This window comes from Lepidochelys kempii, chromosome 10 (genome assembly GCF_965140285.1).
Source record: "Lepidochelys kempii isolate rLepKem1 chromosome 10, rLepKem1.hap1, whole genome shotgun sequence".
Lineage (NCBI taxonomy): Eukaryota > Metazoa > Chordata > Testudines > Cheloniidae > Lepidochelys > Lepidochelys kempii.
Window position 1 is genome coordinate 65,444,710 of NC_136389.1, and position 21,461 is coordinate 65,466,170.

Below are 21,461 nucleotides of genomic sequence, written 5' to 3' on the forward strand. Positions count from 1 at the left end.
AGCACAGAAAGCTTTATACCCAGCGTGGCCCAGATTCTCTGCTGCACCAAGCTTACATTTGGCATAGCAGAGAGACAGGGGTGTTAAGGGATCTGGGGCAATCTGAGCCCCAGTGTAAAGTAGAGCACTCTAAGCGTCTGAGTCCCAAGGAACCATTTATCAGCTCAGTATAAAATATGCTGTGCCCCTCCCCTGCCAGCCCTAACGTGCACCCTGCACTTGGACCAAGTGGTGGGTGTTGCAGGGGCCAGCAATACCAGCTGTGCATCAGCTGGGAGCTTCCCCATGCCAGGGGATTTTGCAGCTGGACAGATAGGTGCTTTCCAGAACCTTGACACTTCTCAGACCAGAACTTTCTGGGGTCTCTATATTTATTTATGTATTTAAATTTTTTTGGAGGAAAAATCCCCCAAAGAAGATATTATTAACATAATTAAAGATCCTGAAGTAATCAATAACTCTTATACAAAATACATCAGCGCAAGTTATCATACCGCCCCCTTCCCCAAGGCATTTGATATAACAGAAATGACAACTGACGGTAATTTATATATGTTACAATGTCTTGTCATCAACGTGGACTGTCATGATAAGGTTATAAGAGAGGGTTGATTTTTCTTTCCCTTTTGATGGGTGTTGCTAAGCCTTAAACACATGCTTTGCAAAAGCAATGCACAGAAACTTTTGGCTTCAGAATAAGATTTGGCTGAATGGTAGGAGTTCTGTGGCCAAAATTCTGGAATTTTGACCTTTTGCTGAATGGAACAGTTATCTATTTTCTTGATGCAAAAACTATTTTTATGAAGATACTTTGAGTTATAGTTTTCTCTTTCCTGGTAATGAGAGTTTTAAATAGTGGACTGAAAGTAAAAGTAACTGGAAATTAAAGTGATCCTATGATATTCTCCCTTAACACGAGGCTTTACATCTGTAAGATAAAGAAAAGAACAAGAGTACAAAATGAAAGTGCTGTGCAGTTTTATCTGTGTTTCAGCGCTGGCTTTTAAAAATAGCTTTTTTTGTAGAGGCTACAAGTCAGCTCAGAAAAAAAAGGTTGTCACTAATTATTGTGTGTAAAAGTGAAAAAGGGCAGTGCTTTAGTTTGCCTAGAATTATTAAAAAAAACCAAAAACATCCGCATAATAGTTTAGGCAAAATACCAGTTCAAGTCAATTCAGCCAGATGTGTAATGTTAACCTGTTGCAGTACACTAATATTCAACTTGTAAGATGGCAAATTTAAAATTAAACGGTTAAAAAGAGTTCCTCTCTTCTATAGCAAGATTCCAGTGCAAACCTACACTGCCAAAACATGAAGACTGCTAATGCTCAGTAGTATCATTTGATTTTAAAATTATTTTTATGTTAATATTAGGAAAAGAGACCCTCATAAACACAGCTTTTCAGCATGAAAAAAGTCTTGTCAACAGTGAAAGCAGAATGAGGTTTTTAATTGTCCTAGCGTCATGTTTTCTGGTAAAATTTGTGAGCACTGTAGACTAGTCCATTTGAATAATGAGATTTATTTGAGTGAATTGACCCTGGTGGTGTGCTGCAAATGAGAACGCTTGCTGTGCTGTGGTTTGTTAGGCCACCTCTACATTTTTTCCATTGCTTAGAGCAGGATGGCTAAGTACATGTTTACCTCCTGTGTAAACTAAGGCAACAACATATATAGCGTATTGAACGTACAAGGGAAACATCGCGTGGCTGAGGTTGAATGACATTTAAATACGTTCTTAGAAAGAGCAATTACGGTCATTTGATGGAGCCATAGGTAAGAGGCCCAAATCTACTCAGCTTTGGCAAAGCTCCCATTGATTTCAGTGGGAGCAGGCCTAATGTAATACATTTATATTTACTAATTGGGGGCCTAATCCAATGCCATGACGTTAATAGAATAATTCCCAATGATTTGACCTGGATTATGTGCAAATAAATTACCAATAAAACAAGATGTGTCAGCCTTGAATTTCAAAAGGCTTCAGGATTGGATTTATAAAGCTGAATAAATTAAACCTGCACTTGTTCACACAAATCAGATGGATGGATGTTCAATTATTTTCATGCTGCAATAGTTGGGTGTAAATTTATGAAACTACTTTCAAAAATTTGGTCCATGCATGATGTAGATATTTAAGCAAAGATCCTATTTCTTGCAAGCGTACTTTGTAAAGAATGAGGCAAGAGAAGAATAAGAAATGGAATACAGAAACAGAACGGCACTTTGCAGGGGGTTTGCATTTGTACTGTGGACTGTGTGTATTTCAGGGGTGAAAGTAAGTTAGAGGACTTACCGGGGAAAGTAAGTTAGAGGATGCCGGAGTCCTGAGCAGGGGGCGTGGCCTCAACCGGAAGGGGCGTGGCCTTACCCGGAAGGGGCGTGGCCTTTAAATCTTGATTTAAAGGGCCTGGGGCTCCAGTTTGCAGTAGTGGCAGCTGGGAGCCCGGGTCCCTTTAAATCACCCCCGAGCTACCAGCTGCAGAGGCTCAGGGGCAATTTAAAGGGCCCAGGGCTCCAGCTGCCGTAATCGCAGCGGAGCCCCGGGTCCTTTAAATCACTGAGGAGCCCTGGGAGCTCCCGGCTGCTGCCGCTACCCCAGGGCTCTGGGCTCTGGCAGAGCTTTAAAGGGCCTGGGGCTCTGCTGTGGTAGAGGCTGCCAGAGCCCCGGCCCTTTAAATCCCTGCCAGAGGTCCGCCGCTGCTACTCCAGGGCTTTGCAGCAGGGCTCAGGCGGAGATTTAAAGGGCTTGGGGCTCTGGCAGCCGCTACCACCCCGGCCCTTTAAATCCGCTCTGGAGCCCTGCCGCTGCTACTCTAGGGCTTTGGCAGCAGGGCTCCAACGGGGATTTAAAGGGCCGGGGCGGTAGCGACGGCTGGAGCTCTGGGGCCCTTTAAATCCCCGCCGGAGCCCCGCCGCCACTACCCCAGGGCTTTAAATTGCTGTCTGGGAAAGCTGGTCTCGGTATGGCGCACCGGCTCTTACCGGTGCACCGCACTGGGGCGTACCGGCTTACTTTCACCTCTGGTATGCTTCCTGGTATATTGTTAAACATACTTACATACATTTTATGAAAGTGAAACTTTGTTATTTTAGGCAAGTATGCTGTCTAATAATGTGGAATTAGTTGCTCCGTGGCTGATTTTATACCAATTGGAAATCAAACTAGATCATTTTGGGCCTGATCCTGTGATGTGATCCACTTGTGTAGCCCCTGCTCCCATGTGGAGTCCCATTGCAGGTAAGGTTGCCAGGTGTACAGTTTTCGACTGGAATGCCTGGTCGAAAAGGGATCCTGGTGGCTCCGGTCGGCACTGCCGACTGGACTGTTAAAAGTTGGCGGCACAGTAGGGGCCTGGAGCTAAGACAGGCTCCATACCTGCCCTAGCTCCGTGCTGCTCCTGGAAGCGGCCCCCAGGTCCTTGTGGTCCCTAGGTGCATGGGCGGCCAGGGAGGCTCTGCGCACTGCCCCCACCCCAGGTGCTGGCTCTGCAGCTACCATTGGCTGGGAACTGCGACCAATGGGAGCTGTGGGGGTGGCGCCTGTGGGCACAAGGGCAGCACACGGAGCTTCCCTGGCCGCCCATGTGCCTAGGGGTCGCAGGGATGTGGTGGTTGCTTCCTGCACCCCGACCCCCAGCCTGGAGCCCCCTCCTGCACCTCAAACCCCTCATTCCCAGCCCCACCCCAGAGCCCACACCCCCAGACGGCACCCTCACCCCCCTCCCACACCCCAACCCCCTGCCCCAGCCTGGTGAAAGTGAGTGAGGGAGGGGGATGGAGCAAGTGGAGGCAGGGCCTCAGAGAAGGGGCAGGGCAGGGGTGTTCGGTTTTGTGTGATTAGAAAGTTGGCAACTCTCTTGCAGGATGGGGGCCATAGAGTTTATGACTGCGCCTTTGAACCATAGTGCTGTGATCAGTTAGATGCCTAAATACTTTTGAGGATCCGGACCTTAGGACTTAGCTTCAGGTTTTTGTTGTGTTTCTGTTTCAGTTATTGAGGCAGGGAAGTTACACAAAAAGGGCCTGCTGCCAAATTCTTATATGAGCTTGGGTCCATTTGCTGACTAAGGAACTGATCCAAAGCCCTATTGAAGTCAGTGAGTTTTTCTATTTATTGCAGTGGGCTTTGAATCAATCACTAACTGCATTAATTTTGAGTGTTATTAGTCAAGAGGTTGGTATACTATAACTATGAAAGGGATCTTCAAATCAAAATTTATAATGTAGCAGTTTTGACTTGTGAATTAACTCAATGTGTTTATCTTGGCACAAGGATCTGTTGTTTTTACATTGGTTTATATCTTCTAGCTTTTTGGTTCAATACTCTTCTAATTGAATAAATCCTTAGAATATTGAATTAGGGATCATTATTTCAGTTTAAATGAAAATGTTAATCTAGTTTTATATACAGCTAAAGTCTTAATATTTTGCTTTGTGTAGATCAACATTGAGAATGGGTGGTTTTATATTTTAAATTCAATGTTTAAAAAAAGTGACTAGTGATTTTTGGGTGAGCACGCCATACTTTCTGAAAACCAGGCCCCTTTTTGCTGTCTCAAGTTAGGCACCCAAAAACGGAAGCACTTTAAATCACGAGTCACTTTTGAAAATCTAGGCCATTAGAAATAATGATGGAAAGAGGGGAGTCGGTTTGTGAAGGCCAGTGTTCTCCCCTTTTGCAATGCAGCACACTGGGAAAAGATGACATAAGCTTTGCACATTAGAACGTCATTTTTGCAGCTCAAGTGAATAGCACAGGTAGCACAAAGTGTTGTGTTTGTGTTTATTTTAAGTGCATTATTTTAATCTTGGATTCAGTGTTTCACATAAGTAAATGATGTTTTAATAAAAAGGGAAATTCAGAGGACACATGGCTTTAAATGTGGCTTTAGTCTGAAAAATGTCTACCTGACAATGCCATCTGGAGGGGGGGAAGGAGAGTGTGTTCCGTGCTTATGGCTATCATTGAGAGACAGTAAAAATAGAATTGCAGGATGCTGTTTTAAGAGTCACTTTTCAGTGTAGAACCACACTTAAAATAGTCTGTTGTACACAGAAGAGAAAGTACCATCCACTCGTCTAAATCCATTTTGATCCATCAATATGACTTCAGCAGGACTTACATGTGGGATAAACAGACCCCTGTACAGAAAGCCACCGGAAGGCTTAAACAAGCTTAAGTCTAGTGTTTACTTGGGATTTAAGTCGTTCATAGGCCTTGAGGTCATCTTCTGAACAAGGTCAATTTCACCCTGTTTGAGTAAGGGCTGTAGGATCAGGATCTTTGTGAACTAATTCTGGAAACTTTAGACAGAAAAGCAATGTTTTCTGTCATTTTCTCAGCTAAGTTATACACAGTAAGCCTCTGCACAACCCAGGGCCTGATCCAGAACATGCTGAAAGCAATGGGACTCATTCCATTGACTTCCATTGGACCAGGATTATAATTCCTTTCAGAAGAGAAAACACTGGGTTTTTAAGATGGCACTGCTAGCATTTGCTAAGGATTTATTTCAGATATGGAGACCAATCAGAATTTTGGGTATGACACCTTAGGATAATTTTCACAGTGATTAATTGTAATTTCACAGAAAGTCTCATGTGGTAAGCAGCAGGAGTGGATGAATCCTTAAAAAGCAAAGGTTCTGTTTCATGCCAGTGCCCTTAATAAAGAGGAAAGAGAAATATGAAATGAAGGATAGAGAAACCAAATTAAGTTTTGTGGTTGGTTTACACTGTGCACTGTAAATGACATAATAGTCTGTTTTTTGTTTTTGTTTTGTTTTGTTTTTTAAAAGAGAAAAGCACACTGGCTGAGCAGGTGGAAAATTTCCAGCTGTTCAGGCCTCAGGATACATAAAGCGATAGAATAGCTTTGACTCTTTGGTCCCAAACAGCCCAAGGAATTCAAATTAGACAGACAGAGAAACAAGGAAACAATCAATATCCCAAGTTTACAAAGCCAATCACATCTAGGAGAAATAGAACAGCTAGGTGAAGGCTTCTGGGAGCATGCGCTCCAAGGATCTCTGTCTTCTCCTGCACAGCTCATCATGTCATATTTAACGGAGTGCAAAAACTTTGGAGGCTTTAGACCACACAAAAATAAACATCAGTATGTTGCCCACAGGACTAGTACACAAATCAGTGTAAACAAAATCGAAACGTTTCTGCGGTGTACGTATACAACCGTAGGTCCCCAGTGCCGACGCTAAAGCTGGGCTTTAGTGTGTTGGGGACTTCGTGCTGACCATTCGCACCCGGCTGATTTTCACCCTGAGAATTTAGCTGTGGAATTTTCAAAAGCATTCAGCATTAGCCTTTTCCGCTTCCACCAAAGCCAAGGGTAGAAATTCCATTGCCTTCAATGGGAGAAGAGTTAGGCCAACACCAATGTCTTTTGAAGATCCCACCCTGATTCTGAAACTGCTGTGCAGTGAGGAAGGGTCTTAGAATTGTGCCTGTAGTCACCTCCCATCTAGCCTTAATTTCCCTACCTGTAAAATAGGGTAACAGTCAACTACCTTACCAGAGTTTTTGTGAGGATGAATGTCTATAAAGTGACTTGAAGTTGTAGACTGATGCGTGCAATGGTTATAATTTAAGATTATTTTATCACATTACTACAGAGAGTTTTTCCATTTCCTTTCTATTCTAAAAGTATCTGTCAAATTAAGGTGATTGAGCTTGGTGCTGGAAAACAAAGTTGCTTATCTATAAATACACATGTAGACTTTATATTTTAAGATGTTGTTGTTATAAAGCACTATCAAAGCTTCCAGGCCTCCTCCTCACCATAGAAAAAAAATTCCAGAGCTATTAACAAGTTGTTAGGTTTGACTGTGTTTATTCAAATCAAGTGGAAGCAGAGCACTTGAGCAGCTTGTGTGGTAATCAAAGGCCACAATCTCTCATGAACCAGACTGGAAATACACCATTTAAGTATGTTAAAGGACAGATGACATCAAGTTAAAATTACTGTGGTTATGACGACATCCAGATAATATCTGACAAATATTTTCCTGCTTCTGATGGAAATAAGTATCATTACCTTGCAAAACGTATGTGAAACTCAGGTAATTGGAATTTAGCATGCAGACCAAAGGCAGATGGTAACCTTCATTAGTCTCTAAGTATTAGGTTATTTTATGCACAAAATATATTTTAACATCAGGCCTTTTCTCCCCAGATGCTATTGGATCATATACTAAACGTCTGAGATTGAAAGACTATGAACATTTATGTTGGCTTAAACTATGTCTTTAGTGATGTAGAATAATGATCATGTCATGCTGCTATACATATGAAATAGTCATCTATATCTGTAGCTTTATAGTTTTCAGTACTATGAGCTGAAGACCTGATCCAAACCTCATTGAAGAAATGAAAAATCTGCAGTGGGTTTTTCCTCAGGCACTAAATCTTCCACACTTTATCGTGCAAGCAAGTGCTGAAAGCCACATTGGTTGCGACATATAAAATGAAACTGGACAACACATTGGTAAATATAAATTAGGAAACATTCCTGCATTGGCTGAGGGATAGACTAGGTGGACTAATAGGATTTTTGCATCTCCTGATTCTATGATTTTTTGCTCAGGCATACGCATAGATACCTTCATTTCCCAGAAGTTCTCTGATCAAAAGAGCTCTCTTGGAGCACTGACAGTGAGAATGTTTAAAGGCTGTAGCGCACTATTACACGGCTGTAGATAATAGGGGTTCCCCTCACAAGTAATTACCTTTCAAGCAGAAAGGAAACTGAATTTTTGTTTTCGAGCTTAATTGTTACACTGTCATTTTTCTTGCTTTCTTTTATTCACAAAATCTGATGTACTAACCTTGCCCAAGATGTCTTACCTAAAATAACTCAAGTGAATGTAAATTTATACCATCATTGTATAGATAAAGTCAATTCATTTTGTTTGTAGTCGTTCTAGATTTGTATATATCAAGTTTTGTGGGAATAAAGTATGTGCTTTTCCAAAACAAAACCAAGCAACACTAAATTTGTTTTACTAACAAATATTTGCCTGTCTCCCACCCACTAATTATCCTACTCTTTTAAAGGGTTTAAACTTACGTGAGATTAATTCTTTAAAGGTTTATGTGAGATTGAAAGAGATTGGTCACTGGTATGTAATATATTAAAAACGACAGTATAGCCTGTTTCGATGCAAAGGGCCACCTTCTGTCCCAGTTTACACCTTGTCCCAACCCATGCCCAGGATGAAAATCAGAGTAGTTGGCCCTTAGTCCACCTGCTTAAACAGAGGTTATTACAGTTCAATCTTCCTTATCTGGACTTCTCACTCTCACACTTCCTTAGCAGTTGTCTGTATATTTGTGGGGAAAAGTCATATAAAGTGGATGATCTTCTGTTTCCATTATAATTCATTGTCTATTGTCATCACCACCACACGGACCCAACAGAGATTAAAGAAATTAAATTAGTGATTAGTAAACTCCCAATGAAATAGGCTCTGGTGGGAAACAGTGTAACAAAATGTCATACCTTAAAAAGGTGAGTATATGAAAAACAAAGAGGAAACAAAACTTACAGAGTTGAGTTGTGTCTGTGTTTGATGCAGTGAAAGAGGAGGGGTGATGTAGCCAGAGTGAGATGCTAGGAAGATGACCGTAACAGCCATATTGGGCCGCATTATTAGGAGCATTGCCAGCAGATCGAGGGAAGTGATTATTACCCTCTATTCGGCACTGGTGAGGCCACATCTGAAGTATTGTGTCCAGTTTTGGGCCCTCCACTGCAGAAAGGATGTGGACAAATTGGAGAGAGTCCAGTAGAGGGCAACGAAAATGATTAGGGGGCTGGTGTACGTGACTTACAAGGAGAGGCTGAGGGAACTGGGCTTATTTAGTCTGCAGAAGAGAAGAGTGAGGGGGGATTTGATAGCAGCCTTTAGCTGCAGTGGGGTTCTAAAGAGGATGGAGGTAGGCTGTTCTCAGTGGTGGCAGATGACAGAACAAGGAACAATGGTCTCAAGTTGCAGTGAGGGAGGTCTAGGTTGGATATTAGGAAAAACTATTTCACTAGAAGGGTGGTGAAGCACTGGAATGGGCACAGGCAGATTTACCATGAAACAAACAGTGTGGTGGCATGGGGCCCTCAATGGCAGGGAGGCCCCCAAAATGCAGAACAAATCTCATCTGACAACCTTCCCCTGAGTCCCAGCCGGTAGCGCAGCATGGCTTAGGCAGGCAGGCTGCCTGCAGTCCATGGCTGGTGGCCCCATGCCGTTCCCAGAAGCGGCTGGCTGCTGGCACATCTCTGTGTACCCTTGGTCGGGGGAGGCATCTGCCCCCCTCCTCCAAAGGGGCAAGCAGAGATGTGCCAGCAGCAGGGCTAAGGCGGCTCCCTTCCCGCGCTGACTCCGTGCTGTGCCACTCCCGGAAATGGCTGGCATGTCCCTGCAGCCCCTGGGGGGTGGGGCTGGGGGGTTTGTCTCTGCGCGTTGCCCCCGCCCTGAGCGCCGACTTCGCAGCTCCCATTGGCCAGGAACTGCGGCCAATGGGAGCTGTGGTGGCAATGCCTGCGGCCAGCAGCGCTCAGAGACTCCCCTGGCCTCCCCCACCTAGGAGCTGCTGCCAAAGGGGTAGGACGGTCACTTCGGGAGCTGCGCTGCCCACGGTAAACACTGCCCCCTGACTCCTCCTGCACCCCAACCCACTGTCCCAGCCCAGAGCCTGCACACCACACCCAAACTTCCTCCCAGAGCCTGATCCCCGCACTCCCTCCTGCATCCGAGCCCCCTGCCCCAATCAAGGTACCTCGCTTTATTTTCATTTACTTCCTATTATTTATAATATAGGAGGAGGATGAAGAAAAAAAAAGAATGAAAAACAGGGTGGGGGGGAAGATAAGAGAGAATGTTATTTTTTTTGGCTGGGTCCCAAGGGGGCCCCCAAAAAATGAAGCTGTGCACAAGGCCCCACTAACTCTAAATCCGCCACTGGGAATGGGTTACCGAGGGAGGTGGTGGAATTTCCATCCTTAGATTCCATCCTACATGGGGTTTTTAAAGCCTGTCTTGACAAAGCCCTGGCTGGGATGACTTAGTTGGGGTTGGTCCTGTGTTGAGCAGGGGGTTGGACTAGATGACCTCCTAAGGATGGTCTCTTCCAACCCTAATCTATTATTGGAACTTGTGAGAAAAGTTCTCCCCCTCCCACCTCTGTGGAAAATTTGAACTTTTCACTGAAAAAAAAAAAATGAAGAACAAAGATTTTTAGCTGAAAACCAAAAACTTTTCGGGTGTCGAGCTTTTCAACAACAATTTGAGACTTTCTTTGGAAAGCAGACACTTTTAGTGAAAACGTTTCATTTAGTCAAAACCCAAGTTTTCCATAAAAACAAACAGTTTAGGTGGAAAATTGACCGGCCCTTGTGAGGAATTTAGAAAAAGAAAAATCTTTCTACCTAAAAACAGCAGCAAATACTTCAATGAACCTCCCCTCCCCCCACAACTTTGTTAGACTAAACTGTGTCTCCATTGATCTGATTTCTTAGGGTAGACTTCTTTGTGCTGTCTATATTGGATAGGAAATACTGTGGCTTAAAGATGAAACAGTTTTTAAGTGGTAGAAATTTCTTTGTAACCCAAGATTTGACTTACTCCTTATCAGGAAGAACTTTAAACTGTTTCAAACAAAAAACAGAGGTATTTTTTGAAACTCTCCTTCAGATCAAAGGCTGGTCCTGGTCTGCACATGTGAACAAGTTATCCGGGCTACAAATGAGTAAGCATTGCCTCCTGGTGATGGATAAATACTGATCAGAATTTAGGATGAGGAGGGGGGAAGAAACAGAATAATCTTAGAGGTGGGTAGATGTGCGTGCCCCGCTTTAGCTTTTTCCAAATTTGCCAACTACTGGTATCTGAAAAAAGAGATTTTTAATTTTAAAGTGCTTGAAAAACAGCAGCTTGCTTAAAAAGTTTATTGCCTCTTGCATGTTTCTAAATGATAAAACTTCTGTGCAACATTAAGTAACAATGAATTTTGTGTGTTGTGATTCTGTTCTTGATAATGTTGTTTTGCTCTGTTTTAATTAGGCACATTCTGACAAAATGTAGTTATATTTTCTTTTTATTGCATAAACAAAACGCTAAACACAGTATCTTGTATAACTCCTTGATGCTAAACATCCCCCAAGTCAAGCACTGCCAATCTGGCATGTGAACTTGCCAAGAGATACTAACACCCTGATTGCATTGGTCTTTGAAGCAGGAGTTGGAAAGCTATGATATTTGAGGCACCTGCTTACCAGATTGGTGGTGGAATTTAGTCGTTTCCTGAGAATGACATGCTCAGTCTCTGGGAGCAGGAGAAGGAGAGGTGCCAGCAATTCATGGAGGTGGCAGGTAGGCGAGGAGATGTGGGGAGGAATAAGAGGAAGAAAGGAATCCAAGGAGCTCATCTAGGCCTGCTCTGGGGTCAGGATCAGATGACATGAAGGTACCTAAAGACATAAGGGATAACCACGGACAAAATAAAAAACAAACAAACTTAAGCTCCAGTCCTCCAAATATGTCTCTCCTCTCTCATGATATGGGGCATTACTTCAGTCACTACTACAGCTGCAGTACTGGGGGGCTATAGTACATGCATGGAAGTTTTGGCCAGTGGAGCTGAATGTTGGCAGATCCATTGCTCACAATATTACAGTTCAGGGCAGTTGCTCTTATATTCCCCTTCCATGGTCCAGCCAGGGCTTCTGACTCCCCAGCTGTCACCTGAGTAAGGACTGCAGGATTTGGCCCTAAATGGTTACAGTAATAGCCATTTGATCATTAAACAGCCAATATATAGCACAGCATTGCATTGTGCTGTATATTCTGCCCAGTGCATTCTGGAATGCAATAGGTCACATGATTGTTTTGAGCTGTGCTTGTGGGGGAGTTATCGTGAACCTATGCAGATTATCACATAACTGATGTAGGTCATTTGAGGTCATGTGAAATAAAAATGATAGAAGATGCAGTGAAATTACTTCTAGGGTCGTCTAGGAAAAATGAATTCTGACCTAGGTCTTCAATAACTAGTAACCATTTAGCTACTCACAGGGCTCAGGAACATTTTTCTCCTGTTTTTTTGGAAGGCTGAGATCCAGAAAACAATTTTTTGAAGTTGTTTGGTCATTTTTACTGTTCCGTTAAATGGCCCACTTTGCTTATTTACTACACCAGATAGCATGCAAATGGGGTTGTGTGTCCCTCTTACGACTCATGTGTTGTGTTAGCAATATTATTTCACATTCTAGCTACATTACCACACTCACCCACATCTGAGTGGGGTAGCGTGGCTGGAATTCTTCTCTTTTTTGTGGCCAGTACTGGAGAAATCAGAGGGTTTTAGAACGTGTGGATTTCAAAAGAATTAGGCATGGAAAGTTCAAATTCACATGTTACATGAAGCCACTTTTGCTTCTGGGATTTTAAAGCAGTTTTCCTGGTCCTTTTGTGCATTGATGTTATTATTTTTCTATGTCTTTTTGTGTTACATATATTACCATCACCTCTGAAAAGCTTTAAACCTGCCCCAGAAACAACTAGTTGAGACAGCACTGCTGAGAAGGAGCACAGTGGTGGGAGGGAATCACAAACCTGAAAGTTCTAATTCCACTTCTGGGGCTGATTTATGTGACATGTCACAAACATCTTTGCCTCAGTTTACCTGTCTGTAAATTAGGAATAATTCCTGCCTTACAGGGGTACTGTGAGAATTGATTAGTTAATGTTTGTAAAGTTCTTTGGCATTTTGTCATACACGACATCTTCATTTATCAGATACTTAATTTGGGGGATAGGAACTGTGCTAACAGTTGTGGGTCTTGAATGTGTGGGAACCATTCCTGTATTGTGGTTTGGCTCAGAAGTGGTGAACCCATAGGAGAGAAATGGAAGGGCCAGCGACTGCTCAAGCTATAGGCAAACTAGGTGGCTGCCTAGGCCCTCAGCTTCTACCTAGGATGCCAGGAGTGGCTGGCTAAAGCTAAATGGCACTGTTACCTCATGCATGCGCAAGGAGATTTTCTGTGTCACACACATCTGGCTTTTTTCCCCCCTGCAGAACTGTTATTTTTAGAAGCCCTCTTATCTCCGAGATCCTAATTTTCCTCAGCTTGCCTGTTTTTAATAATAATAGTTTGCATATCTATAGCATTTCCCATCTGAGGATCTCAAAGCACTGTGCAAACAGTAATGCATTCTGACGCATGAGGTAGGGTTCTCACTCTGGATCACAGAAGTCAAATATAGAGCTGGAGACCTGGGCTCTCAGCTCACTGTTTGAGTCACAAGACCATCCCTCTTTTCTAAATATAAAATCTCTGCACGCCATGGAACTCTGTGTCTCCCTATCTCTTGTTCAGCTTCCAGGATTCCAGTCACACTTCCCTGAATTTTGTTTTACCGAAAAGCAAATGTTTGGCTGGTTGCTTCCGTAATGAGTAAAAACTGCTTTTTTGCACAAATGACTACTTCACCCGCTCTAGTCCCATCCCTCTGCTACCACAAGTAGAAGGCCAGTCTGGGTAGGCCTGAGCCTGTTTAAATTAGAAACCAAGTCATTCAGGGTAGCCTTAGGCTGTCTTTTGGAGAGGGTTCTTCAACCCCTGCCAGGTCCTCCTTGGTGGTCCTGCCATTCCTGGCTGAGTTTAAAAAAGAAAAAAAACCTTGCTCAAGGCTCCAGCAGTGCTGTATGTCCAGCACACGCAGCTGGACAACTGGCAGGCTGGGGCAAAGCAAGAACCAATGCTTAGCAAGGCATGGATCACTGGAACATATGAAGGGACTGGGGTGGCAGTGTGCTAATTGTTAACATTCCACAGCTGCAAGCCCTCCCCCCCCCCCCATTTTTTAAAAGTGTAAACAAGGCTCACAAAGTTGACTGGTAGAGGATCTGTGCAGAAGGCGATGACTTGTATCCAGACAAAGCAAAGGGAGAATTGCCTAGTCTGAGTTTTGCTATGCTTCCTCCCAAAATCTGCAAATGAAACACAGTCATTTCTCTGCCTGCCATGCCTGAGAGCAAAATATACAGCACAAGTACCTCAAGAGCTGCATTTTAGGCTACATTATTAGAAACATGTGTGCGCAAATCTGTACCTAGATATTTCAGGGCACAAAATCTTGATCTTACACAGACATCAGATTTTCAAATGGGACGGTTGTGTGCATCTAAACTGTGGAGAGATTTCCACTGCTGCCCAGCTGATGCATTGCTTGGACCCCAGTCCAATATTCCTTACAAGTAGCTGCAAAAACAAGCGAGGAGGTATTGCTGCCTTGGGAGAGGAGGAGGAGGGAGGGAGCAGTATAGCTGTGTGGCTCACCCTGGTGATGGGGAGCACATGGATGTTTGAGAATATACACCGTTCCAGCTGCAGAGAAGAGTGAGCACCTACAAGCTGCATTGTGTGTGTGCGTGCATGTGTCTGCTGGGGGTCTGTGTGTGTCTTTTTTACTATGCAAATACTTCATTGGTTATTTTAAGAGAAAAAAGGGCATCATTAATATTGGGTGGACTGTTACATGGTAAGGTTTCATTCACAAATTATTTCTAATTTTTTGTGGGGAGTGGGAGAACATGGACTTCGGTTAAGGCCTGACATTCCTGATACATTTAAAGTTAAAACAACAAACAAACAAACAAAACCCCCAAACAGCGAGGGACACTTCTGTTTGTGTGGTCTTTTTTTTAATACTTCATCAAGAAGAAAAGGAGGCACAATCCCTATTTGTTATTCATCTTTCAAATATATGAAGGGACACCAGGTAAAATTTTGCTTGTGGCCTGGCTGTTTGCTATTTGCTGCGCAGGGGATTTAGCTGTCTGATTCCCATTAGTGATCAATTACCCCTATAAGATCCTGGGCATCCATGGCAAAGCAGACCCCTTTGTCTTTAGATTGGTGTAAGTGGGTCTGTTTACACTGTGGCACCAATATGGTGCTCTGAGGACAATCTGAACTCTCCTTGATGTTTGCCTCAAAGGGCTCCTATCTGCTCAGTTTTAGAGTAGTTTGGTGATGGGTTTTTGAGAACTCCTTATCAACCTGAAGTTTATTGAGCGTTTTACATAAGTAGCACTGTGGGCCAAGTAAATCAACCTTTAGTGCTTTACAAGCCACTCAGTCTGATTGCATAGCTCTGAGCACGTACTTTACAGCTTTGTCTGTTTCCAGTGGCTTTATGTAAATTGAGTGAATGAGCAGACAGACACACATACCTCCCTCAACGTATGGTGATTTACTGCCTTTATCTGCTACCTTTTACAGTTGTGTGGTACAGATGGTTAATGTCCCCACTCTGCTGCTTATCTTCTTTCAGGTCCCTGCTGGGGGATCTGAATCTGACTTTGCTCCTGGTTTGAAGATCATGCTGCTGCTTTGCTACAGTCTTTTTTCTTTTCCTTTCTTCCCTGTTGCAAGTATGATGCTGACTACCCTGTGCTTGATGGAATGAGCTGGTATGGGCATGTGATGCACAAGGCCATGAAAGCTTTCCCCTTTACTCCTTGTTATAAAATGTTCTTAGAGCATTTCCCAAGGTGCCTCAGGGGCTGGAGTAATGTCTTTGCTGTGAAGTGTCTTTTACAGCAGTGATAACATGAAAACTCTCCCCTTCTAAAGCACCATGTCACCTACAGGTGTCAAAACACGCTAAGACATTGATGAAGCCTCACACAAACACTCCGGTGTTTACAGGTTACAGAAATTGTAGATTAGGGTGTCATGTCAGAGAGTTTCAGAGTAGCAGCCATGTTAGTCTGTATCCGCAAAAAGAACAGGAGTACTTGTGGCACCGTAGAGACTAATACATTTATCTGAGCATAAGCTTTTGTGGGCTACAGCCCACTTCATCGGATGCATGCAGTGGAAAATACAGTGGGGAGATTTTATATACACAGAGAACATGAAACAATGGGTGTTACCATACACACTGAAAAAAGAGTGATCAGGTAAGGTGAGCTATTACGGGCAGGAGAGCGGGGGCGGGGGAAGAGAGGAGGAACCTTTTGTAGTGATAATCAAGGTGGGCCATTTCTAGCAGTTGACAAGAACGTGTGAGGAACAGTGTGTGTGTGTGGGAATAACATGGGGAAATAGTTTTACTTTGTGTAATGACCCATCCACTCCCAGTCTTTATTCAAGCCTAAGTTAATTGTATCCAGTTTGCAAATTAATTCCAGTTCAGCCATCCCTCGTTGGAGTCTGCTTTTGAAGTTTTTTTGTTGAAGAATTGCCACTTTTGGGTCTGTAATCGAGTGACCAGAGAGATTGAAGTGTTCTCTGACAGACCTAAAAGTGGCAATTCTTCAACCAAAAAAACTTCAAAAACAGACTCCAGCGAGGGACTGCTGAATTGGAATTACTTTGCAAACTGGATACAATTAACTTAGGCTTGAATAAAGACTGGGAGTGATGTGTCATTACACAAAGTAAAACTATTTCCCCGTGTATCCCTCCCCCCCGCATTCCTGTCAACTGCTGGAAATGGTCCACCTTGATTATCACTACAAGAGGTTCCCCCCTGCTCTCCTGCTGGTAGTAGCTCACCTTACCTCATCACTCTTGTTACAGTGTGTAATGTAACAACCATTGTTTCACGTTCTCTGTGTATGTAAAATCTCCTCGCTGTATTTTCCACAGTATGCATCCGATGAAGTGAGCTGTAGCTCACGAAAGCTTATGCTCAAATAAATTGGTTAGTCTCCAAGGTGCCACAAGTACTCCTTTTCTTTATGTCAGAGAGTGGAACACAGACTAGACAGCACGTTCCCTAGGGAATGGAGAGGAGCCACTGACAGACTGGCACTGGGAAGGCCTGAGTCCCATATTTATTTATTTATTTACTTACTTACTTAAAGAACGTTACAGCTGAGGACATTAACAGGCTCCTGAACAGTCATGGAACTGCTACACACAGCTGCCCAAAACACACTGGGCTGATATCTGGGATTGGATGCACACATAGTGCTCCCATTGACTTCACTGGGAGCCACACACACACCAAAGGGCAGAATTTGGCCCTTTAACCGTTTGTTCATTTTTGGTTTGTAAAATGAGATCATCATACATTTCGAAGGACTAGACTGTGGCATTGCCAGCTGCCCTGTGCATAGGGCAGCGCTTAGAAGGAACTGTGCCTCTGAGACGGGCAGTGATGCTACTTGTCAGATAAGGCAGTCTCAGGGTAAGAATGTCAGAGCCAGACCCTAGATGATTTATTGTGGGGACCTGATCATGCATTCTTTACTAAGGCTGAAGTCCCATCGATGTTATTGGGAATTTTGCCCACGGGAGCACTGGAGGATCAGGTCCCTAATTAGGGAAAACTCTGTGAGTGTTCTTGAAAATGCAAAAGTAATAAATCTCATGAGTTCAGCTTCAAATCGGTAATTTCTAGTTATGAAACCGACACATTACAAATAGTAAGGTGAATTATCTGGATTACGTAAATTACCAGGGAGCATACTTTGTATTCCGTCAGTATTGCAGCACAATTTCAGACAGAGGTGTGGAAATGGGATGGGGGAGGAAATGGAAGGAGGACTGGTGCTAGAATGGAGACTCTGATAAATGTCCAGTGCCATCCTCTACAGTGGAGTCAGAGAGATTGTGGCATGGTTCAGAGCAAAAGGAGAAAGACTATATGATGATACCATCTTACAGTGAGAATGGGTCAGACTTGCATGGCATCCAAAGCACAGTCCATTGATAAGGAATGTGTGGGGAAGGGTGATCTCAGAGGTATCTTACTGTCCTCCTCAGTCGGTCACTGTATGTGATGCATCCTTTATCTTGACTCAAGCTTTACTTCCAACGTTTCCTTAGGTGGAACTTGCAGAAATTTGCACCAAGACCGAACGGTACGTTGGCACGGAGGGAGGAGGCATGGACCAGTCCATATCATTCCTAGCAGAAGAAGGAACTGTACGTAGGTAGCTCTTTTAATGTAAACTAACAACACATTACAACTGTAAATATTAAAGATACAGGAAACAGATAACCTTGGCAAAACAGTCACGGATTATGCACAAATGAAGATGTGAGTATATATGAGCCTCATTGTATATAAGAAGTACCACTATTCAGAACATGAGAGGCTTGTAGGACTAAGAAGATGAGAGTGAGATGAAAAGAGAATAGAAAGGCTATATGGGAGAGGAAGAGATATGAAAAAAAGGAGTAATAGACTCCATGTTGGTCAGCTGATACTCCAGGTTCAGTGGTGTAATTCCTACATTATGAAGTCTAAATGGCTGGTATTCCCTATCACAAGAATTCATTATTGGAACTTCTAGTGACGGACTCATTCTAGTAAAGCTGCCAGATTCGCTCATAGCTACAATGGGGAATTATAAAAAATGTTCAGACGTTAATTTCATAAAATGTCAGTGTTTAAGAAAGATACCTTCAACACCTGAATCAAACGTGAGAAACCGATGAATGGGCACTGCTATACACGACCTGCTGAGCAATTCACAAGTGCTGCAAAAATACCATTTACAGTGGGATCTGCCTATTATCTAAAAAGGTGTGTGGGGCTTTGGGCGGTCAAACCTAAAACTCACAAAAATATGTTTATTGGGAAATGAGTGCAGCCATTCATGAGAAACCTGTACATTGGCCATCTGTTGTAAAATGCTTACCATTTTACTTGTGACTTCATCTCTCCACAGCATGTGTAATAGGGGTTTAGCTCCATATCATGGCGTTTTCTTGTATTTGCCACTTATATGGAAAATGTGCTCATCCTTTGAATACACTGAATATTCTCAAGTCCACAATGAGTGCATTCTGAACGCCCAAACATTGCCACTTTTCTCGGTCTCCATCCAGTCTACACGACAGCTTCTACTTTTGGTAGCACCTGTGCAGCTGCACCAGTGCTGAAAGAAGTTACAAATTTTCTTGACATACAGTCACCTTGGCTTTGTCTAAGTGGAAATGTTTTATATGGCTCAGAAGTGGTAAGGGTTTCTTACTCAAAGTGGTGAGCACAGTAATGGGTACGTACGCAGAGTGAGAGGACTTTTAAAGGGAAGTAAGTCTCTCCCTTGATATTTGCAAAATAATCCATAACTAGGGTGACCAGATGTCCCAGTTTTATAGGGACAGTCCCAATTTTGGGGTCTTTTTCTTATATAGGCTATGACCCTCCCAGCCCCTGTCCCGATTTTTCACATTTGCTGTCTGGTCACCCTATCCATAACCCCACTGGGTTAATACAATGATGGCTTGGATACATGGCTTGGAAGCAGATTGGCATGTGGCCACCTGTTTGTTTAGCACTGTAGCTGTTCATGGAACCATGCAGGAAATGAAGAGCACCAAAACCAGTAACAGGTCCCTGCTCTATAGAGCTGCAGTCTGCTCTAAGTGGATCCCTGGCAAGGTATGCAATATACAACCTACCCCAATGAAGATAAGATCTAGGTGTGCATTTCATCTCTTCATGACATCACAGCCTGAAGGTTTTAGTTACTGGGATTTATAGCCCAGTTCACCCAAAGGGCACAAAATGCTGTACCCATGTTATACCTCACCACAAGCCTATGAGGCAGGGAAATATTTTATTCCAGTTCTGTTGCCGGAGAAAGTGAGGCAATAATTGGCTGAGTGAAGCAAGGCCCTACACCCTACTCGCTGGCATTTCTCTGTTTGTCTGTAAGGCAATAACTTTTTAACCCATAGCCAATCAGTTCCAAAATTTCACAGACTGTTCTAGGCATCAGTGGGCAGAACCCTACTGCTTTTGGTGACAGTTGGGCTGCGACTCCCTCTCCCTGATACCTAGCCATGGGGTCTTTACGTCATTAGTGCCCTCCACCCCTGGTCTGGAAGCACTAGCACCTGTATCCTGTAAGAAAGGGATTTTGAAACACTGGTAGGCTAAAACAGAAACAGTCACAAGGGAACACAGATCCCCTGGCATGGTGGGAGGATGAACTGGGGTGTACACAGAACACCAGGCATGGAGGGGGAGACTGGGGGACCCTGGTATGGGAGCAGAGGGGAATGGGGTACACACAGTGCCCCTGGTAGGAGGGATGTGGAGTGTTGCAGGAAGTCCCTGAACTAGCGGGGGATGAGAGGGTGGCACAGGGGGACCTTGTGAGCTGTAATGGAGGGAGGCAAGAAGCCCCTGGTGTGCTCAGCGAGCTCAGTCTACAGAAGCATGTGAAACTGTCTCGTTGTTAGGAGAGTCATTTTGCACGATATCACCCTGATCCTACAATGCATGGGCAGATTGCGGATTCTGATGGGGGGCCCTGCAGGTACAAAAGCTTTCTCCCACGCCACACACTGTAGGACTGGAGCCTGAATGTGCTATATCAAAAAGAGCTGGCTGCTCATTTTTTTCTAGCCATTTGATTGGCATTGCAGGCTCCCTCCAGCAGAGCAGTCTGGATGTTTTATTGAAATGTAGTCCACTGATTAAATATCTACTCTGTAGTTATTGGGGCTAGACCTGGATCAAGACTTAGAACACCCTGGAAAGGTGGGGGTGGGGTGTTCAGGCATAAGGCTTTGTTTAGGCCCAACTCTCATATTTAGGGTTCAGTTCTCCCTATGCCCTCGTTGCCACTCCCACCCCAGCTGGATTTCAGTTTCCCCAAATGCCATCTGGTATCTTCTTCTTAAAAGAAAGTTATTTTGAAAAGTGTTGCCTACAAATAGGTTCTGTGAAACTCTGAAAACACAAGGACATTTAATGGAGAAGCCATAAATTCCAGCTCCCAGGAAGAGGCTTCAGGTTTTCTTGTAACTTGACCATTGGGGCTAAATAGCTTTTCTCACTGTTTCATGTCAATTTCCTTGATTAACCATCTGTGGGTTCTTGAGAGGAAAAAAAAAATTTGCAAAAGTAAATGCATGTGATTTATTGAGCTAACTCTGTTGCTGGTTGCTAGTAAATTTAAACTGACCATTCATTTTTCTTTTAATAGGCTAAGCTGATAGAGTTCAGTCCTCTGAGGGCAACTGATGTGAGACTTCCAAGTGGAGCAGCTTTTGTTATTGCTAACAGTTGTGTCGAAATGAATAAAGCAGCAACTTCTCATTACAATATTAGGGTGATGGAGTGTCGTCTGGCTACAAAGGTACTGTATGGCTTTTGTCAAACTCTAATGAAACCTTCATCCAAGTATGTGCTTTCCTCCACCCCTGACCAGTCACAGCTTTACTTTAACACCAGGTCAGGTGCTGCTTTAACTGACATTTTTATCTTCTCAGGGCCAGACCCTTCTACCCTGTTGCAAGGCAAACTCCCACGGAGTTCAATGGAAGTGTGAAGTGTCTGGGATCAGACCCTTATTGTTTGTTGTAGGGTCTGTGGTTTAGCACTATTGAGTTTATTGGTTATTAGGCATGGATGGAGAGAACAAATTAATTCCTTTTCAGCAAAAATATTTTCAGTTAATGCAAGTAG

General features: G+C 43.5%; 2 protein-coding genes across 4 annotated transcripts in view; one reads left to right on the top strand and one right to left on the bottom strand.

Annotated features, from left to right (window-relative positions):
- Window positions 1-21,461, top strand: part of GALK2 (galactokinase 2) — an 84,859-nt gene that overhangs the window by 27,369 nt on the left and 36,029 nt on the right. For 2 of the 3 annotated variants that reach the window (XM_073303964.2, XM_073303966.1), the window contains 2 exons: window positions 17,861-17,959; window positions 20,980-21,132. In XM_073303964.2, coding sequence (XP_073160065.1) covers window positions 17,861-17,959; window positions 20,980-21,132 — 252 coding nt within the window. The remainder of the gene's footprint in view (window positions 1-17,860; window positions 17,960-20,979; window positions 21,133-21,461) is intronic. The other variant, XM_073303965.1, reaches the window with a different exon arrangement.
- Window positions 11,133-21,461, bottom strand: part of FAM227B (family with sequence similarity 227 member B) — a 211,675-nt gene continuing 201,346 nt past the window's right edge. Inside the window, exon 18 of the mRNA XM_078854665.1 lies at window positions 11,133-11,482. Within this exon, the coding sequence (XP_078710791.1) occupies window positions 11,370-11,482 (113 nt within the window). The 3' untranslated portion in view covers window positions 11,133-11,369. The remainder of the gene's footprint in view (window positions 11,483-21,461) is intronic.